The sequence below is a fragment of the Esox lucius genome, chromosome 5 (assembly GCF_011004845.1).
Source record: "Esox lucius isolate fEsoLuc1 chromosome 5, fEsoLuc1.pri, whole genome shotgun sequence".
Lineage (NCBI taxonomy): Eukaryota > Metazoa > Chordata > Actinopteri > Esociformes > Esocidae > Esox > Esox lucius.
This window is the reverse complement of record NC_047573.1, coordinates 28874255-28885056: the sequence shown is the minus strand read 5'-3', so window position 1 is coordinate 28885056 and position 10802 is coordinate 28874255. Positions and strand designations below refer to the sequence as shown.

The 10802-nt window shown below is 38.7% G+C and overlaps 1 protein-coding gene across 3 annotated transcripts; it reads right to left on the bottom strand.

The window, feature by feature from the left end:
- Positions 1 to 1013: 1013 nt before the first annotated feature.
- Positions 1014 to 7595, bottom strand: LOC105027624 (zinc finger protein 135-like). Of its 3 annotated transcripts, none has more exons than XM_010899791.5 (4): positions 6721 to 7595; positions 3939 to 4018; positions 3654 to 3810; positions 1014 to 2688 (listed from the first exon to the last, which is right to left on the bottom strand). In XM_010899791.5, exons 1-4 carry the CDS (start codon positions 6947 to 6949, stop codon positions 1349 to 1351), a joined length of 1806 nt encoding a protein of 601 aa, XP_010898093.3. In that variant the 5' UTR covers positions 6950 to 7595; the 3' UTR covers positions 1014 to 1348. The 3 variants fall into 3 exon arrangements, with proteins under 3 accessions (XP_010898093.3, XP_010898094.3, XP_028975453.1); XM_010899792.5 differs by having other exon boundaries at positions 3939 to 4015; XM_029119620.2 differs by lacking the exon at positions 3939 to 4018 and having other exon boundaries at positions 6721 to 6824.
- Positions 7596 to 10802: the final 3207 nt, after the last annotated feature.

Below are 10802 nucleotides of genomic sequence, written 5' to 3'. Positions count from 1 at the left end.
TACTTAACATGACAGTCATTGACAATTTACTTCGGATCTGATATTTCTGCAAACTGCATTGGCCTATCTGGAATTTCCACAATATTTCACCCCCATTTTGCATATCTTGCATATGCAAGGCCCTATAAATGCAAGGCCCAATTCCAATAAATGTATCTGTGATTCTGTTCATACACAAAAAACAACAAAAAATAAATAGGGACATTCTACAGTTGATTTTAGTAAGTGCTTTCAGAAAAGATACTTGTACAATACAGTGCAACTAGTCAACTGAAATTACATTTCATTTTAAAAGGAGCTGGCAATGTGCGCTATTATTTTCAAACTTTTCAAACTCTCCTGAGTATTTTATACAATACATTCACTGCGGCACTGAATAGTTTTTCCACCACAAAATAATTACTTTTACATTTCAGCGGCGAAGGACAATATAATGTGCTTAAATTTGTAACACAATCCCTCTCCAAAGATAGTGCGCACAAGCAGATGAACAACATTAATATCAAAACAGGATTTTTTTTTGTCCTCAACATTAAATGACTTAAGCTCTGACCATTTCTCAATGTGCTCCATCGTATCTTCTTTACCTGATGTAAAGTATCATTGAAAAAGGTAATTTTGTTTTGTTTGTAGTTTTCCCCACAGTTTTTCCTTAGAAAATGTACTGATGACACACTATATACAGTGGATATAAAAAGTCTACACACCCCTGTTTAAATGCCAGGTTTTTGTGATGTAAAAGAATGAGACAAAGATAAATCATGTCAGAACTCTTTCCACTTTTAATGTGACCTATAAGTTGAACAATTCAATTGAAAAACAAACTGAAATCTTTGAGGGGGGAAATTGACCTAAGACAGTTGATAAATAAAAACATTCTACCAGGTTCATTATCTTGTTAAAACATAATTAATCCACTACAGAACTGTCAGAAATGGATAGAGAAAATATTTCACATGCATACAGCACTTGACTGTCTGCAGTGGTCAAGGACAACATTAAACTAGAGTATGTACATTGAATCTGTTTATTTACAACAATACAATTTGTCATTTTAGAATCAGTTTCTTAATTAATGATTTTTGTTTAATGTAAAAACATTTATGGTTCTCTTTTGTGCTTCAATTGTTTTTATTTGCTTTGGTCACTAAACGAGAGGTGACTTGACACACACCACCCCACAGATGGCAAGAACTAGTGCTGGCAATTATTTATTTTCCTTCTTTCCTTTACATCACTTGGCTAATTGCAAGATCACGGAGTAAGGTGCACTACTACTATGACTGGTTGTCCCACCTAGACATTCACAGCATCTGTAAAATTACTTATAAAATTACTATGTAAAATATTATGGCTTCTTTCCGGTGTGGATTCTCATGTGACTTTTAAGTGACTGTGATGAAGAATATGCCTTCCCACAATCTGAGCATTGGTAAGGCTTCTCACCTGTGTGTATTCGCTCATGCTTTTTCAGGTTTCCTAACAAGGTAAAACTCTTCCTGCATTGGGAGCATTGGTAAGGCTTCTCACCTGTGTGTATTCTCTCATGCCCTTTCAGATGTCCCAACTGGGTAAAACCTTTACCACATTGAGCACAGTGGAAAGGCTTCTCTCCTGTGTGCGTCCTCTCATGCCTTTTCATGTTGCCTGACTCAGTAAAACTCTTTACACAAAGAGAGCAATGGAAAGGCTTCTTTCGCTTCTCCCCTGTGTGTATTATCTCATGCATTTTCAAGGAGCCTAACCGGGTAAAACTCTTACCACATTGGGAGCAGTTATAAGGTTTCTCTCCTGTGTGTGTCCGCTCATGTCTTTTCAGACTCGCTAACCAGGAAAATGTCCTTCCACAATAGGAACATTTGAAAGGCTTCTCTCCTGAGTGAGTCTTCTTGTGTGACTTCAGTCCCCCTGATGAGGAAAATCTCTTTTCACATTGGGAGCAGTAATAAGGCTTTTTGCCTGTGTGTATTCGCTCATGGGCTTTTAAATTTTCTACCAACGTGAAACACTTTCCACATTGAGAGCAGTTAAAAGGCCTCTCGTCCGTATGTCTCCTCTCATGTTTTTTCAGGTTTTCGGAGTCTGAAAAACTCTTCCCACACAAGGAGCAGTGGAAAGGCTTCTCTCCTGTGTGTGTTCTCTCATGTTTCTCAAGCTGTCTTAACAAAATAAAACTCTTCCCACACTGGGAGCAGTGATGAGGCTTATCTCTAATGTGCGTCCACTGATGTCTTTTCAGTCTTCCCAAACAGATAAATCTCTTTGTGCATTGGCTGCAATGGAAAGGCTTCTCCACTGTGTGTATTCGCTCATGTTCTTTTAAGTTCTTTAACTTGGTAAAACATTTTCCACACTGGGGGCAATTAAATGGCTTCTCCCCTGTGTGTTTTCTCTCTCCTGTGTGTGATCTCTCATGTTTTCTCAGTTCACTTAACTGGGTAAATCTTTTGCCACACCTGAAACAGTAAAGGGGTTTCCCTCCAGTGTGTCTCCTCTCATGTCTTTTCAGGTATGCTAAATTGGTAAAAGTTTTTGCACACAGAGAGCAATGGAAAGCCTTCTCCCCTGTGTGCATTCTCTCATGCTTTTTTAGGTTCTTTAACTTGGTAAAACTCTTTCCACAATGAGAGCAGTTGTGTTGTTTTGTTTGTTGGGACATCTCTGGCTGCTCTGGGCCATGACTCGCTTCTGCCAAAAGGAAACAGAGTAGTTAGTAAATAAGTCACTCTGGCTAAGAGCATCTGCTAAATGACTACAGGATAAATACTAAACACGAATAAAGGCCTAGAGTACGATTGAAACAAGACATACATAAGACTTAAACTAGCCAACATCAATTAACTTCACATTCCAGCTTAGGATTTTTCTATTGTCATGCAAGACAATTTCAGGATGCAATCTTGAGGAATTCTGTTGAATTTACAGAGGTCATATAGCAAGGTTTTGAGTGCTCAGATTAGCCACATACAAAAACCAGGTTGGAAGAAAACTTCCAGACATTTAAAGAGTGCTCACATTAAGAGTACATACACAATTCTGAATCTGGCCATTATCAACAGAACAGTAGGTGTCTTAAAACAATATTAAGTTTTTGGTATGTATAGCACAGCAGTTTAAATGGATTTTCAAGATTTACATTCATCTCGCATACACTTTGTAAGCTTCATTCTTTGAAAATGTGTCTTGTGGTAATTTTGCTGTTTATGTTCATTACAGATGTTTTTGACTTGCCACTACAGACTGCACTCATGACTCTATTCAATGTGCACCAAAATAACCACACGTCTTTAAAATGCCATGTTAAAAGCTAAAATATATCATTTGAGAAATGAGCTTAAATTAGCTTCACTTCTAATCTTGCATTCAGTTGATTCACACCTGATCCAGGTGAGCATTTCTAATGGACTGTTAAAGTTAAACGGTGTAAAGTTATTTTGTAGGATATTCAACAATGAATACATCCCCAAATCCCTAACCATACTTTTAAATAGGTTAACATAACATGATGTGTCAAATATAGAATTGTTTTGGGGAGGAAAGGTTTCAGTCTAAATTGTATGATATCTATTACATTCACCAGTCCATGTTCCTCCTCGGGTAACAGAGACCAATGTGTACATTTTATTTTGTTAAAACAATAAAACGGCCCATACTTAGCAGGATTAACTCTGCTTCTTTCTTGTCTCCTATCTCAGTTGAACTCATCCTCCATGTTTTCCTGCAATCGACCAGCCGCACAGACACCCTTTTCAGAACCAGCAGTAAGGTGTTGTCAGGAGACACAAGTCCCGGAGGAAGGCTAGCAATGTCCTGGTAATAACAAAAAGACCAAGAGAGACACATTATGATGGATGCTGGCGGCACCGCTGTAATAAAGCGCTCAACAGAAGGTGGTCTCTGCTCCTGATAGAGCTGTGCAGAACCAGACCCAGCTGTACCATGTGGTCTTCTGATCTTGAGTAACACTTCTCTGCCTTTGCAGCATAAGGATGTTGTTGAGGCTCCTCAGAGGATCCTGCTATGTGAAAGAGAACATCAAAACAGATATCAACTGATGACCTTCTACTGCAAACACAAGGTCTTAAATACAGCATACAGTATCTCACAAAAGTGAGTACACCCCTCACATTTTTGTAACACTGAAGAAATGACACTTTGCTACAATGTTAAGTAGTGAGTGTACAGCTTGTAAAACAGGGTAAATATTGCTCTCCCCTCAAAATAACTCAATACACAGCCATGAATGTCTAAACTGCTGGCAACAAAAGTGAGTACACCCCTAAGTGAAAATGTCCAAATTGGGCCCAATTAGCCATTTTCCCTCCCCATTATCATGTGACTCGTTAGTGTTACAAGGTCTCAAGTGTGAATGGGGAGCAGGTGTGTTACATTTGGTGTCATCGCTCTCACATGGCACCTCATGGCAAAGAACTCTCTGAGGATCTGGAAAAAAAAGAATCTCTACATAAAGATGGCCTAGGCTATAAGAAGATTGCCAAGACCCTGAAACTGAGCTGCAGCACAGTGGCCAAGACCATACAGCGGTTTAACAGGACCGGTTCCACTCAGAACAGGCCTCACCATGGTCAACCAAAGAAGTTGAGTGCATGTGCTCAGCGTCATATCCAGAGGTTGTCTTTGGAAAATAGACTTATGAGTGCTGCCAGCATTGCTGCAGAGGTTGAAGGGGTGGGGGGTCAGCCTGTAAGTGCTCAGACCATACGCCGCACACTGTCGTCCCAGAAGGAAGCCTCTTCTAAAGATGATACACAAGAAAGCTCGCGAACAGTTTGCTGAAGACAAGCAGGCTAAGGACATGGATTACTGGAACCATGTCCTGTGGTCTGATGAGACCAAGATAAACATATTTGGTTCAGATGGTGTGAAGTGTGTGCGGCGGCAACCAGGTGAGGAGTACAAAGAAAAGTGTCTTGTCTACAGTCAAGCATAGTGGTGGGAGTATGATGGTCTGGGGCTGCATGAGTGCTGCTGGCACTGGGGAGCTACAGTTCATTGAGGGAACCATGAATGCCAACATGTATAATCAAATATTTACAAAAATGTGAGGGGTGTACTCACTTGTGAGATACTGTATAATTCATCGTAGCATTCCAAACAAAGAAAATTAAAATGGAATTGATCCTCAAGTTACAGCTCAGACACTTGATTCAGGATAATGGGGAACAAGTCGGCCCATGGAGCAGGCTAAAGCTTAAGGATTAGTTGCCATAGAAATGGACACAGGTAACTGGTAAGGCCAACTTCACCAGTTCATTTTGAGTTAAATTCAGAATTGACCAAAGTAAGCTCACTAGCACCTTAATCCTGCTACCTAGTACAGCCCTCAGGAGTTAAACAGCTCTGCCCACTTGGGATATTTCAGTTATATTACCCAGCAACCACTGACTAGGCCTCCCTTCTGTGTATCCTTTCCCCAGAATTCTCTCATGCTTTTAACAGGTTGCTGCATCTGTGTGACTCTCCAGACTACAGGTAGGCTGAAGGTTCCTTCAGAGGAGCAAGTCAAGTTAAACACCTCTCATCTGAGGTGCAAATGTACTGGCTTTTCTCAAGGAACTGACCTCTCCGACCTTCCCAGTGTTATTGTCTGTAAACACCAATGACCTAACGGGCTCCAATGAGTGCAGCTCCACAGTGAAATATGGAGATTACGTCCCGACCCTTTTGTCGAACTCTCCGATTATGAACAACCACCCCTCACTCATGATAAACACATGAATTGCTCACTGATACATGGAGAAAGCTAGTCGTTTGAGGTGAATAGGAGGAGTGATTTATGCAACTGGAAACAATATATGAATCAATTGTACCAACAGCAGACTGAGGCAGTAGAATGTCAACACCCGGATATTTCTTATGGAGAGGGTGTTGACACTAGTGATGGCCATTCCAGACTTCATTGCCGTTTTTCTAGCAGCAGAACATTATGCTAGCAGTGCTAACTGAGATTTTCTTTTCAAAATAAAAGCCATCACTGAAATATATAAGTTAATATAGTTAATCTCGTCTGAACATTTTATGTTTAATGTCCATTCCAATGTTATTCTTGTCTGTTCTTTTTCACAGACTCGATTGTTAATTATATTGCCTTATACATTTCAATGAGGACTTTAATCGTGAGAGAAAAAAATCTGAGTGCTGCCAGTATAATATCCTGCTTCTAAAATAACACTAATGAAGCCTCGAATGGCCATCACTAGTTGACACTGGCCTCTTATGGTGGGCTGTCAGCAGCTGGTAAGACTATTGTCAAGCGGACGGCGAGCTTCCAAGCACTATGGACAGCAGTGCAGGGGGCTTTAGGTGCCACGCGCTGTAGAGTACCAGTGCGTATGGTTATAATTTACCTTGCCACTAAGAACATATTAGAGTACAGTAACTTTTAGAAAATAGTAATAATTAGGCCAACCTTCTGGACTACTTCAAAATTCTAAAAGGATGGTGGTGAAATATATTTTCAACCCTTTCTGTATTTCTGAGAACCCGTCTTAGACCATTTCTATATAAAGACCTTTTCAGGATCCTTGAGACCCTTTTGCACCACACTTCTGTACTGCTCATGTCAGGCACAAACCCACTGCTGCAGGTTTTGCACTTGTTTTGAATATCTCAGTTAACTCCAGTTAGAATGCCTCGTAAAACATAAACATACATCTGTTTAACTACTACATTATTTATGCTTGCTGGTGTAATACTCACGGCCGTTAATTTGAGTTTCCTCCTCTATTTCTTCTTCTTTTACTTTTAAAACGTATTCCTCCTGTTTCTCTGCAAAAGTATCTTTCTCTTCCTTCACTGTAACAAATGTGATTGCCTCCTCATTCACTTTTGTTATTCTCAAATCGCCATCCTCCTCTTTCGTTGGGATAGTCCCTCTCCCCTCTTGCAACCGAAACGTGTATTTCTCTTCAACTGTAACATCCTCCATTCTGAAAGCTTGTCCCTTTTCCACTGAGACAACCTTAATCAGCTCTTCCTCTTTCACTTCAAAGTGTACTTTATTCTTCTTTTAGCGTGCTACTCGATAATTACGTTTCCTTTTTCTTTATTCTGAAACATTCTTCGTGTCCTTTCGCTGTCATATCTTCGTATTCTCCTTTAATTAAAATGCTCTGCTATGAGTTTTTCCTCTCCGTCCAGTGGACCTCCCCTTCTTTATTCGGGCGAAAGTCGCTCACTGAGCTAATGTAGTCGCAAATGTTAGCTAGCTAGCATTTGCTCAGTATCAATGTCAACACATTTGACAACATTTAATAAGTAACTTACGCTTACGTTTCCTTGTAGTAAAGTCCACATAACTGTACTAAAATACATTCACAAGAATGTCTGAAAACCATTCAATGTTTCGGTTTTACATTTACCAACAAGCTTTCGAGGTGGCTGAATGATCCAGGTTTTGTTCAGTCCTGTAAAAACGTCAATCTGCATCCAATCTCATATCGCCATACCCACTAAACGAGGAAAACATTAAGGGTCGTCTAAGAATGTTTGTTGGAAACGCTTTATTGAATACTACAAATAGTTTTGTAACATTGCAAAGCATTGCAAACCTGAAATGAACAGACATGATCGGCGTCTTGTTAGCAACATTAAAGAAACACCTCCGGGTCACGAAAAACTGGAATTTTTCTAAATAAAAGAAACCAACGAATTACTTAAAAACTGAGATAAATTGAGTTTATTAATTGTTTGAGAACATGTACCTCTCAAAACATTGACAACAATAAAATGTTGCCAATGACAGAATATGGAATACATATTGCCTCATAGCTCATAAACTATTGAATATTCCACAGATAAAGCAGTGTAGGAAATGTCCAGGAGAATGTGTAGAGTAAGACAAACCTGTCTAATCATGGGGAACAGTGTGCTACATCTAGCAACACAATATTTCCACACCCTCTTTTTCCACAATGCAACTTAATGGATATGAAATACATATTGACTCATACAGAAAAAACTATTCTATACGCCGCAGTGAATGTATTTTAGGAAATGTTCAGGAGAGTGGATAGAATAATTATATGCAAATAAATCAAGGAGCACTGTGTATTTGCAATTGTTGCTGGTGTTTTATTCTGCTCATACCATTGGCCTCATTCCAAATTGCTGAATAGCCGCCAATTTAGATCCATTATTGCTTTTGTTAATGGAGGTGAAAATCACCACTTGTTGATTACTTAACAATTCAGCCAACGATCTAATGTAGTTCTCAATGACTAATATTAACAGGCCATTATTCTGTTGTATCACCTTTAGAGATGTAGATGTAGTATTTTATCTGTAAAAATATAAAATTAATGTTTAATGTGTGAATGTGATATTGAAAAGAAAGGGAATGTTTGCCTACTTTCTTTGTAAGAAATGTTGTTGTTCCAGTTTTTAGCTCCATCAGAACAGTACCAAAGTACCAAGCTATTCTGCAATATGTAGTGTAAATACCAGTTGAACTAAATTATGCAAAATCTAGCTCACTGCTCAGCATTTTTCTGTATTCCTTAGAAAATTTAAAATGTTATTATTTTACCTTCATGACTGGGTTTCTTTGATCATCTATAGAACTGTTTGCAGTTCTATGCATACAAAACATTCAGATGACTTTTGTACTTTTTTATCAGTTTTATACTTTTATACATTTGACTATAAAATTAACTTGTGCTATAGTTATCCCAATCGTTGCCAGGTAGCATCTCGTTCACAAATCTCTCATTTGATAGGCCTGTAATATGGGAGTGTTTGTCCCATCAACTAGGTTAGTAGGACCAACTTTTTTTGGACTCAGCTTGGATCTCCTTACATTTGTACTGAATGACTGTTAAAAAATTCCCTCTGCGAATTTTGAAGAGGCTTTGTTTTTTTATCAGGTTGTCAATTTGTTCTCAATTTGTTGGTGTTGCTGTTTGATTTATGTTGGTATGATTATGTTGTTAATTTAATTTGCCTGAGCAAAATTCTGATTGATTCAATGATTTGTATAAATGTAGAGGCTGAAAATCAATACACACATTTTCTCCTTATTGGCTTATTTAGATTATTTACAATAAAACTCTTTAAAAGTATTCATAGCAATATTCCCAGAGAGGTCTTTAAAGCACCATGGACATCTCTATGCTAACAAATGTATAGCATATGGCTGCCCTGTATGTTGGACTTCCAGGGCCTTCCGGGCCCTATGAGCATTGGCCGAAAAGATTCATTAGAGCAATGACTTTGAGATGCCAAGTATGGCTACCCTGATCAAGGACACTTAGTTTGAGGAAATACAGGTAATCGGTACAATAAGACCTCATTGTGCTGGGGTTCAAATTGTAAGCTCTCATAATTTAAGGTCATTTCTTTACTTACTAGTAATGAAAGTTCAACATAATCCACTGTTACAAATATCCCCTGTTTAACCTCAAATATTCAAATCATTTACAAGGTGCTGTCAATGTGGGCGTCATCAGCAACACCCAGATCCCCATCAATGGTCAGCCTGACATGGACTCCTTAAAACAGTATGAGAAAAAACTGCAGGGCATACTTCACCCACTAGTAAGTATCTGGTGTTACAGTATTTGGCTTAACATGCAAAGGTTGTGGACAATATTCTGAAATATGAATTTTATCATCTTTGTGGGAATTTTAAAGCTCAGGAATATGGAAGTAGTTGTGGTCCTTATGTGTGTTTGTTCGCAAAAGTATTCCTATTTGGAGATAACATTAATTAATTAATTCAAAACAACATTAGATGTTTTATTTAATATGAATTATCCGAAAAAAAGGTTATTGCATTAATGTTAGAACATATTTAGCAGATGGTGAACGCCATGAAAAAATTATTCCATGTACATTATTACAAGAAGGTTAGACTGCAATGCAAGGAGATTATAAAGTGTTATTATTTTTCTCTACAGTCCACAAACCGTACTGAATACTCATATACAGTGATGGTAAAAATTATTTGATCCCCTGCTGAATTTGTATGTTTGCCCACTGACAAAGAAATGATCAGTCTATAATTTTAATGGTAGGTTTATTTTTACAGTGAGAGACAACAAATAAAACGCATGTCAAAAATTTTATAAATTGATTTGCATTTTAATGAGTGAAATAAGTATTCGACCCCTCTGCAAAACATGACTTAGTACTTGGTGGCAAAACACTTGGCAATCACAGAGGTCAGACGTCTCTTGTATTTGGCCACCAGCTTTGCACACATCTCAAGAAGGTTTTTGTCCCACTCCTCTTTGCAGATCTTCTCCAAGTCATTAAGGTTTCGAGGTTTATGTTTGGCAACTCAGACCTTCAGCTCCCTCCACAGATTTTCTATGGGATTAAGGTCTAGAGAATGGCTAGGCCACTCCAGGACCTTAATGTGCTTCTTCTTGAGCCACTCCTTTGCATTCCTCCTCCTCCTAACATGGCAAGTTGAGTTGATGCAAAAGAGCTCGATTTTGGTCTCATCTGACCACAACACTTTTACCCAGTTCTCCTCTGAATCATTTAGATGTTCATTTGCAAACTTCAGACTGGGCTGTACATGTGCTTTCTTGAGCAGGGGGACTTTGCGAGCGCTGCAGGATTTCAGTCCTTCACGGCGTAGTATTTTACCAATTGTTTTCTTGGTGACTGTGGTCCCAGCTGCCTTGAGGTCATTGACAAGATCTACCCGTGTAGTTCTGGGGTGATTCTTCACCGTTCTCATGATCATTGCAACTGATCAGCAAGGGATCAAATATGTTTTCCCTCACTGTACAATACAAACCTTCATATGTCTCAATTAAAATATGTAAAGATTT

Bases quoted from the DNA above. Each gene is read 5' to 3' on its own strand.
- LOC105027624 (XM_010899791.5), bottom strand. From the start codon at position 6,949: ATGGAGGATGTTACAGTTGAAGAGAAATACACGTTTCGGTTGCAAGAG. The intron at 4,019-6,720 runs GTGAGTATTACA...TCTTTCACATAG, and splicing joins GGAAACTCAAATTAACGGCC to CAGGATCCTCTGAGGAGCCT. The intron at 3,811-3,938 runs GTACAGCTGGGT...TGTTATTACCAG, and splicing joins CAAGATCAGAAGACCACATG to GACATTGCTAGCCTTCCTCC.